General features: G+C 59.3%; 1 protein-coding gene across 8 annotated transcripts in view; it reads left to right on the forward strand.

The window, feature by feature from the left end:
• The window catches only part of SAP130 (Sin3A associated protein 130), a 37957-nt gene extending 35677 nt beyond the window's left edge, over window positions 1-2280 (forward strand). For all 8 annotated transcript variants that reach the window (XM_076054147.1, XM_076054148.1, XM_076054149.1 and 5 more), the window contains exon 21: window positions 752-2280. In XM_076054147.1, coding sequence (XP_075910262.1) covers window positions 752-1027 — 276 coding nt within the window. In that variant the 3' untranslated portion in view covers window positions 1028-2280. The remainder of the gene's footprint in view (window positions 1-751) is intronic.
• Window positions 2281-9903: the final 7623 nt, after the last annotated feature.

Consider the following 9903-nt stretch of genomic DNA (forward strand, 5'->3'; position numbering starts at 1 on the left):
ACACAGGCGGACACGCACTCCCTGTCGTTACTGGGATTGCAAGAGCTCTGCTGAAGAACCGATCCGAGTCGAATTCACGCTCGATCCCTCCCGCAGAGAGACCCCCTGCCACCTCCAGCCCTTCAGTCCTCGGTGGATCGAGGTTGGCTACAATTTACCATTACTATTATTCGCAGTGCTACAGTGACGAGCTAATATTGTGCTCATCAGCATGGAGCGTAGTCCCTGGACGCCTGCTGCCGCTGCCACGGCTCGACTCGCCCCGCTCACTTGCATTTCTCACGATGGATGTGGCAACGCGTGGCCCGGCCAACGCAGCCTCACCGATGGGAGCTCTGGTCCAGATCTCTCAAGGGTCTGTGGGCTCCTCACGCTTGAATCCATTCTGGTTGGATTCAGGAGGAATTGTAGGCAGGCCAGCCTCAATATTGCAAGCCACCTCAGTCGGTCAACCCATAACACCTGGGTCTGTACGTATGTGTATGTTGAACTTCTTTCGCACCGTATTGTAGCTAACCGTGCTTAATCGGAGGTGCGGGCTAAGGACAACAAACTAAACACCAAAAGCAGTTTTAAAGAAATGAGTGAATGAGTATATATGTTGAAGTTGACCCGTGACCTGCACAACAGCGAGCCTTCCACACTTCACTTGACAGCCTTACAGTGCACCTAGCTTGGCTCAGGTGCAGCTGCGACATCTCCGCCGAGCGGCGGCTGCCGTGTGATGTGCTCGTGTGCGTGCGGTTGCCAGGACAACGTGCAGCGCTGCAAGCTGCTCATGGACCAGATGACGGAGGCCAAGGACGCCATGCTGCACCTGCTGGACCACAAGGAGCGCGTGCTCAAACTTCTCAACAAGGGGGGCGGCTCGCCCCCCCCCATCGCCACCACCGGCGCCGCCACCACCGCCGCCGCCAACAACGCCGCCAACAACGCCGCCAACAACGCCGCCAACAACGCCGCCGGCGGTGCCGCCGGCGGTGCCGCCACCAAGCGCGGTGGCACCAAGCGCAAGGAGCGCTCCTGAGCGTCCGCTCACGTGACCCCGCGGTGACCCCGCGGTGACCCCGCGGTGACCCCGCGGTGGCACACACCCCACCCTCTAGAGGGTGATTGTGGCCAGGTCAGGGTTTGAGCAGCGAGGGAGGGGGGGGGGGGGGCTCTGGCCAGATTTGTGTGTGGAGAAAAGGGGGGTTAGTTTTGTAAAGGTATGGCCAGGGATTGTTGTGTAGAGGGGATGAGGTTGTTGTGTATAGGGTGGAGTAAGTGTGTTGTGGCAGGGCATTGTTGTGTAGAGGGAAGTGTGTTGTGGTCGGGCTCTATTGTGTCTCTGCGTCTTTGTTCTACACGAAGCAGAGAGCCGATTCCAGTCGGCGCAGTCTTTAAGCTACACGGTAAGGCATTGGAGCCTTCTCCAGGAGTTTTGCAGGCTGTTGTAACAAGTTTAGTCGGTAAATGGCTGGAGGTCACATGGGAAGACGTGTGGGGGCCACGTGGGCTGGGGGGGGGGGGGATTTTATGTAACGTGGCGTCTCGCCAGGGTCTGGGGAGGGGGGGGGGGTCTGCAGGAGGGATGGAGGGTGGTCTGGACTCCGATCTGCTTCTTCAGCGGAGCCGTCTCAATCCCAGTAACGACGGGAAGTATGTGTCCTTGTCTGTGTGTCCTTGTGTCTGTGTGTCCTTGTGTCTGCGTGTCCTTGTGTCTGCGTGTCCGTATGTCTGCGTGTCCGTGTGTCTGCGTGTCCGTGTGTCTGCGTGTCCGTGTGTCTGCGTGTCCGTGGGTCTGCGTGTCCGTGGGTCTGCGTGTCCGTGTGTCCGCGTGTCCGTGGGTCCGCGTGTCCGTGGGTCTGCGTGTCCGTGGGTCTGCGTGTCCGTGGGTCTGCGTGTCCGTGTGTCTGCGTGTCCGCGTGTCCGTGGGTCTGCGTGTCCGTGTGTCTGCGTGTCCGTGTGTCTGCGTGTCCGTGGGTCTGCGTGTCCGTGGGTCTGCGTGTCCGCGGGTCCGTGGGTCCGCGTGTCCGTGGGTCTGCGTGTCCGTGGGTCTGCGTGTCCGTGGGTCTGCGTGTCCGTGTGTCTGCGTGTCCGCGTGTCCGTGGGTCTGCGTGTCCGTGTGTCTGCGTGTCCGTGGGTCTGCGTGTCCAAGTGTCCACGTTTCCGCGGGTCCACAGGAGCAGTAACTCACCACCCACCCCTCCCCAGCACCCCCACCTCGTCCACCACGTCCAAGCCCTCTGGTTCAAGGTGCCGCGGTTGATAATTAAAACAAAACGGGGACTGAAACGATGACTTCTCCTCCTCGCCTCTTCTTCCACGCCGAGTTTCGTTTCCGGCCGAGCTCCCGGCGCCCACAATGCCGTCCATCACTCGGTGCGACGTGCACCACCCAACAACTTACCACTGAGATCCCTTCCTGTGCCAGTGGTCATCCTTGACCAGGGTCACAAAGTGGCATGAGTTTATCGACCCTGTGGTGGTGTGAGTGGTGTTGATGGTGATAAACGACAGGATGGGTTCCACAGGATGGGATGGCATGGCTGGTCCCCGTTTTTTTTAAAGGGGAAACTTTTTGTCGTGGGTTTAGGCAAGGGCGGTCCTGCACAGACGCTAGACGCTTGTCTGCTACAGCAGAGGTGTGGGGAATTTCAACAGGCCCATATCTGTAGTAATAGGTTTTACCCTTTTAACTGGCACAAAAAAAAACTGACACCTTTATTCAAGGCATCATGTTTGCAATAACCACAACACAAGCAGTCAAAATGCAAACAAAAGAGACAACTCTGATAACATATGATGCCTTGAATAAAGGTGTCAGGTTTTTTGTGCCAGTTAAAAGGGTAAAACCTATTCCTATATCTTGTTACTGGCAAAGGAGGTCTCAATGTAAATGCTCACCCCGAGCCCTCAATACTCTCATAGTGCGCTGTTTTTGAGTTGTACGCCTTTTGGCGTCATCTGGTCCAACACCAGTGGAGACTAGGCTCTAAGAAAAGCCGTCTCGGGTGTGGACCAATCAAATTCAAGGACAGTGCATATTATTATTAGAGTTGTCTCTTTTGTTTGCATTTTGACTGTGTTGTGGTTATTGCAAACATGATGCCTTGAATAAAGGTGTCGGTTTTTTTGTGCCAGTTAAAAGGGTAAAACCTATTACTATATCTTGTTGCTGGCAAAGGAGGTCTCAATGTAAAAGGACCATATCTGCTTTCTTGACCTGGTCAGGGCTATGGGTCCCAGACGGTCTGCTCACAATCATTAAGGACCTTCATGGTGGTGGGCAGGCCCGGGTAAAGCTACATGGCTGGAAGTCAAAGCTATTCCTAATTCACTTAGGGGTGCGACAGGGATGTCCTCTGGTCCCTACATTTAACATTTGACCACGTAGTTCGAGAAGCGTCCCATGGATGTACCAGTGGAATTTCAATCTGGTACCGATACAATAGAAGGCTGAAACTCTGGAACTTTTCAGCCAGTTGTGCCCTCCTTCCTGTGCTTGTGAAACGCAGAGCCCTCTCTTTAGGGACATCTGCGCCAGGTTTAAACATTCAGGCTGGCACGCCTGCGATCCAGCCTAGATTTAACCAGGCTGGATTGCGTGAGCTCAGATCGAAAGATCTGGACACGGTCCCATGAGGGAGCTCCTCCGGCAGGCACGGCTGCGTTGGCTGGGTCGCGTAGCCCACGTGCCCAGCCACCGCATGCCCAAGCGGCTTGTTTGGCCGGGTACAGGGGGCTCAGCGGGCGCGGCACGGGCTTGAGAAGCGATGGAATGTGGTACGAGAGGATGTGGAGCTGAGTGGACTTGATATGACTGGTATCAGCGGTGTCAAGATCGGCCTCTGGAGGAGGCTCGTGAAGGACGCTGCTGGGCAGTTGGGAGGCAGTCGCCCTCCAACAACAGCAGAGGGCAGAGGAGCGGTATGTGTAGTAAACATCGCCACTGGGGAGACAAAGGCGGTCGGGCGTGGTGCTGGCCACCCACCCCCTCGTGTACCGTTCCGGCCTTCATAGGTGCTGCTCGCTAACAGCACTTGCCCCTACAGTCTGTTAGATCTTTGTTTTTGTGGTAGTGATGGTAACGGTGTGGTCGTGATAGTGGTTATAGTGATGATGATGGTGGTGTGTGTGATTGTGGTTATAGTGATGATTGTGGTTATAGTGATGATGGTGGTTATAGTGATGGTGGTTATAGTGATGATGGTAGTTAGTGATGATGATGGTGGTTATAGTGATGGTGGTTATAGTGATGATGGCAGTGATGATGATGATTGTGGTTGTGATGATGGTAGTTATGGTGATGATTGTGGTTATAGTGATGGTGGTTATAGTGATGATGGTGGTTATAGTGATGATGGTAGTTAGTGATGATGGTGATGATTGTGGTTGTAGTGATGATTGTGGTTGTAGTGATGATTGTGGTTATAGTGATGATGGTAGTGATGATAGTAGTTAGTGATGATGGTAGTTATAGTGGTGGTGATGGTAGTTATAGTGATGATGGTAGTTATAGTGGTGGTGATAGTAGTTAGTGATGATGGTAGTTATAGTGATGATGGTAGTTATAGTGGTGATGATGGTAGTTATAGTGATGATGGTAGTTATAGTGGTGGTGATAGTAGTTAGTGATGATGGTAGTTATAGTGGTGGTGATAGTAGTTAGTGATGATGGTAGTTATAGTGGTGGTGATAGTAGTTAGTGATGATGGTAGTTATAGTGGTGGTGATAGTAGTTAGTGATGATGGTAGTTATAGTGGTGGTGATAGTAGTTAGTGATGATGGTAGTTATAGTGGTGGTGATAGTAGTTAATGATGATGGTAGTTATAGTGGTGGTGATAGTAGTTAATGATGATGGTAGTTATGGTGGTGGTGATAGTAGTTAGTGATGATGGTAGTTATGGTGGTGGTGATAGTAGTTAGTGATGATGGTAGTTATAGTGGTGTGATAGTAGTTAGTGATGATGGTAGTTATAGTGGTGTGATAGTAGTTAGTGGTGATAGTTGGTGATGATGGTAGTTAGTGGTGATAGTAGTTAGTGATGATGGTAGTTATAGTGGTGTGATAGTAGTTAGTGGTGATAGTAGTTAGTGATGATGGTAGTTAGTGGTGATAGTAGTTAGTGATGATGGTAGTTAGTGGTGATAGTAATTAGTGATGATGGTAGTTAGTGGTGATGGTCGTAGTGGTGGTGATGGCGCCGCGTGTTCGTGCTCTCCTCACCTCGGGCTTCGCGCGGCTTCCGGAAGCACGCGCCGCCGCTGAGGCCAAGCCCCGCCCCCATGAGGAGCCCCGCCCCCATGAGGAGCCCCCGCCCCCACCAGGAGCCCCGCCCCCATCAGGAGCCTCGCCCCCATCAGGAGCCCCGCCCCCATCAGGAGCCCCGCCCCCATCAGGAGCCCCGCCCCTGCGCGTAACCCTGCCCACAGCCCTCCTAGCCCCGCCCTCATATTAGGTTCCGCCCACGTCCCCGTAGCTCCGCCTTCATTCCACGTGGCCCCGCCCCACGCGTCGCGAGCCCCGCCCATCGATTCCCGAAGCCACCCTCACCCCCCAGCGTGACACAGTCGCGGGGTATATTTTGATGTTTTTTTCCTGTTAGTCTATGGGCAGTGTGAGTCTATGGGCAGTGGTAGCCTATGGGCAGTGGTAGCCTATGGGTAGTGTTAGTCTATGGGTAGTGTTAGTCTATGGGCAGTATTAGTCTATGTGTAGTGTTAGTCTATGGGCAGTGTTAGTCTATGTGTAGTGTTAGTCTGTGGGCAGTGTTAGTCTGTGGGCAGTGTTAGTCTGTGGGTAGTGTTGAGTCTATGGGTAGTGTTAGTCTATGGGTAGTGTTAGTCTATGGGCAGTGTTAGTCTATGGGCAATGTTAGTCTATGGGCAGTGTGAGTCTATGGGCAGTGGGGGGGAGAGGTGGGGGGGAGAGTTGGTCTGGGGGAGAGGTGGTCTGGGGGAGAGGTGGTCTGGGGGAGAGGTGGTCTGGGGGAGAGGTGGTCTGGGGGAGAGGTGGTCTGGGGGACAGGTGGTCTGGGAGAGAGGTGGTCTGGGGGAGAGGTGGTCTGGGGGAGAGGTGGCCTGGGGGAGAGGTGGCCTGGGGGAGAGGTGGCCTGGGGGAGAGGTGGCCTGGGGGAGAGGTGGCCTGGGGGAGAGGTGGCCTGGGGGAGAGGTGGTCTGGGGGAGAGGTGGTCTGGGGGAGAGGTGGTCTGGGCGAGAGGTGGTCTAGGGGAGAGGTGGTCTGGGGGAGAGGTGGTCTGGGGGAGAGGTGGTCTGGGGGAGAGGTGGTCTGGGGGGAGAGGTGGTCTGGGGGAGAGGTGGTCTGGGGGAGAGGTGGTCTGGGGGAGAGCTGGTCTGGGGGAGAGCTGGTCTGGGGGAGAGGTGGTCTGGGGGAGAGGTGGTCTGGGGGAGAGGTGGTCTGGGGAAGAGGTGGTCTGGGGGAGAGGTGGTCTGGGGGAGAGGTGGTCTGGGGGAGAGGTGGTCTGGGGGAGAGGTGGTCTGGGGGAGAGGTGGTCTGCGGGAGAGGTGGTCTGGGGGAGAGGTGATCTGGGGGAGAGGTGGTCTGGGGGAGAGGTGGTCTGGGGGAGAGGTGGTCTGGGGGAGAGGTGGTCTGGGGTAGAGGTGGTCTGCGGGAGAGGTGGTCTGGGGGAGAGGTGATCTGGGGGAGAGGTGGTCTGGGGGAGAGGTGGTCTGGGGGAGAGGTGGTCTGGGGTAGAGGTGGTCTGGGGGAGAGGTGGTCTGGGGGAGAGGTGGTCTGCGGGAGAGGTGGTCTGGGGGAGAGGTGATCTGGGGGAGAGGTGGTCTGGGGGAGAGGTGGTCTGGGGGAGAGGTGGTCTGGGGGAGAGGTGGTCTGGGGGAGAGGTGGTGTGGGGGAGAGGTGGTGTGGGGGAAAGGTGGTCTGGGGGAGAGGTGGTCTGGGGGAGAGGTGGTCTGGGGAGAGTTCGTCTGGGGGAGAGGTGGTCTGGGGGAGAGTTGGTCTGGGGGAGAGGTGGTCTGGGGGAGAGGTGGTCTGGGGGAGAGGTGGTCTGGGGGAGAGGTGGTCTGGGGGAGAGGTGGTCTGGGGGAGAGGTGGTCTGGGGAAGAGGTGGTCTGGGGGAGAGGTGGTCTGGGGGAGAGGTGGTCTGGGGGAGAGGTGGTCTGGGGGAGAGGTGGTCTGGGGGAGAGGTGGTCTGGGGGAGAGGTGGTCTGGGGGAGAGGTGGTCTGGGGGAGAGGTGCTCTGGGGGAGAGGTGCTCTGGGGGAGAGGTGGTCTGGGGGAGAGGTGGTCTGGGGGAGAGGTGGTCTGGGGGAGAGGTGGTCTGGGGGAGAGGTGGTCTGGGGGAGAGGTGGTCTGGGGGAGAGGTGGTCTGGGGGAGAAGTGGTCTGGGGGAGAGGTGGTCTGGGGGAGAGGTGGTCTGGGGGAGAGGTGGTCTGGGGTAGAGGTGGTCTGCGGGAGAGGTGGTCTGGGGGAGAGGTGATCTGGGGGAGAGGTGGTCTGGGGGAGAGGTGGTCTGGGGGAGAGGTGGTCTGGGGGAGAGGTGGTCTGGGGGAGAGGTGGTCTGGGGGAGAGGTGGTCTGCGGGAGAGGTGGTCTGGGGGAGAGGTGGTCTGGGGGAGAGGTGGTCTGGGGGAGAGGTGGTCTGGGGGAGAGGTGGTCTGGGGGAGAGGTGGTGTGGGGGAGAGGTGGTGTGGGGGAAAGGTGGTCTGGGGGAGAGGTGGTCTGGGGGAGAGGTGGTCTGGGGAGAGTTCGTCTGGGGGAGAGGTGGTCTGGGGGAGAGTTGGTCTGGGGGAGAGGTGGTCTGGGGGAGAGGTGGTCTGGGGGAGAGGTGGTCTGGGGGAGAGGTGGTCTGGGGGAGAGGTGGTCTGGGGGAGAGGTGGTCTGGGGGAGAGGTGGTCTGGGGGAGAGGTGGTGTGGGGGAGAGGTGGTGTGGGGGAAAGGTGGTCTGGGGGAGAGGTGGTCTGGGGGAGAGGTGGTCTGGGGAGAGTTCGTCTGGGGGAGAGGTGGTCTGGGGGAGAGTTGGTCTGGGGGAGAGGTGGTCTGGGGGAGAGGTGGTCTGGGGGAGAGGTGGTCTGGGGGAGAGGTGGTCTGGGGGAGAGGTGGTCTGGGGGAGAGGTGGTCTGGGGAAGAGGTGGTCTGGGGGAGAGGTGGTCTGGGGGAGAGGTGGTCTGGGGGAGAGGTGGTCTGGGGGAGAGGTGGTCTGGGGGAGAGGTGGTCTGGGGGAGAGGTGGTCTGGGGGAGAGGTGCTCTGGGGGAGAGGTGGTCTGGGGGAGAGGTGGTCTGGGGGAGAGGTGGTCTGGGGGAGAGGTGGTCTGGGGGAGAGGTGGTCTGGGGGAGAGGTGGTCTGGGGGAGAGGTGGTCTGGGGGAGAAGTGGTCTGGGGGAGAGGTGGTCTGGGGGAGAGGTGGTCTGGGGGAAGAGGTGGTCTGGGGGAGAGGTGGTCTGGGGGAGAGGTGGTCTGGGGGAGAGGTGGTCTGGGGGAGAGGTGGTCTGGGGGAGAGGTGGTCTGGGGGAGAGGTGGTCTGGGGGAGAGGTGGTCTGGGGGAGAGGTGGTCTGGGGGAGAGGTGGTCTGGGGGAGACGTGGTCTGGGGGAGAGGTGCTCTGGGGGAGAGGTGGTCTGGGGGAGAGGTGGTCTGGGGGAGAGGTGGTCTGGGGGAGAGGTGGTCTGGGGGAGAGGTGGTCTGGGGGAGAAGTGGTCTGGGGGAGAGGTGGTCTGGGGGAGAGGTGGTCTGGGGGAAGAGGTGGTCTGGGGGAGAGGTGGTCTGAGGGAGAGGTGGTCTGGGGGAGAGGTGGTCTGGGGGAGAGGTGGTCTGGGGGAGAGGTGGTCTGGGGGAGAGGTGGTCTGGGGGAGAGGTGGTCTGGGGGAGACGTGGTCTGGGGGAGAGGTGGTCTGGGGGAGAGGTGGTCTGGGGGAGAGGTGGTCTGGGGGAGAGGTGCTCTGGGGGAGAGGTGGTCTGGGGGAGAGGTGGTCTGGGGGAGAGGTGGTCTGGGGGAGAGGTGGTCTGGGGGAGAGGTGGTCTGGGTGAGAGGTGGTCTGGGGGAGAGGTGGTCTGGGGGAGAGGTGGTCTGGGGGAGAGGTGGTCTGGGGGAGAGGTGGTCTGGGGGAAGAGGTGGTCTGGGGGAGAGGTGGTCTGGGGGAGAGGTGGTCTGGGGGAGAGGTGGTCTGGGGGAGAGGTGGTCTGGGGGAGAGGTGGTCTGGGGGAGAGGTGGTCTGGGGGAGAGGTGGTCTGGGGGAGAGGTGGTCTGGGGGAGAGGTGGTCTGGAGGAGAGGTGGTCTGGGGGAGAGGTGGTCTGGGGGATATGTGGTCTGGGGGAGAGTTGGTCTGGGGGATAGGTGGTCTGGGGGAGATGTGGTCTGGGGGAGAGGTGGTCTGGGGGAGAGGTGGTCTGGGGGAGAGATGGTCTGGGGGAGAGGTGGTCTGGGGGAGAGGTGGTCTGGGGGAGAGGGGGTCTGGGGGAGAGGTGGTCTGGGGGAGAGGTGGTCTGGGGGAGAGGTGGTCTGGGGGAGAGGTGGTCTGGGGGAGAGGTGGCCTGGGGGAGAGGTGGCCTGGGGGAGAGGTGGCCTGGGGGAGAGGTGGCCTGGGGGAGAGGTGGTCTGGGGGAGAGGTGGTCTGGGGGAGAGGTGGTCTGGGGGAGAGGTGGTCTGGGGGAGAGGTGGTCTGGGGGTGAGGTGGTCTGGGGGAGAGGTGGTCTGGGGGAGAGGTGGTCTGGGGGAGAGGTGGTCTGGGGGAGAGGTGGTCTGGGGGAGAGGTGGTCTGGGGGAGAGGTGGTCTGGGGGAGAGTTCGTCTGGGGGTGAGGTGGTCTGGGGGAGAGGTGGTCTGGGGGAGAGGTGGTCTGGGGGAGAGGTGGTCTGGGGGAGAGGTGGTCTGGGGGAGAGTTGGTCTGGGGGTGAGGTGGTCTGGGGGAGAGGTGGTGTGGGGGAGAGGTGGTGTGGGGGAGA

This window comes from Petromyzon marinus, chromosome 64 (assembly GCF_048934315.1).
Source record: "Petromyzon marinus isolate PM22_M1 ecotype Great Lakes invasive population chromosome 64, UKy_Petmar_22M1.pri1.0, whole genome shotgun sequence".
In the NCBI taxonomy this organism is placed as follows: domain Eukaryota; kingdom Metazoa; phylum Chordata; class Hyperoartia; order Petromyzontiformes; family Petromyzontidae; genus Petromyzon; species Petromyzon marinus.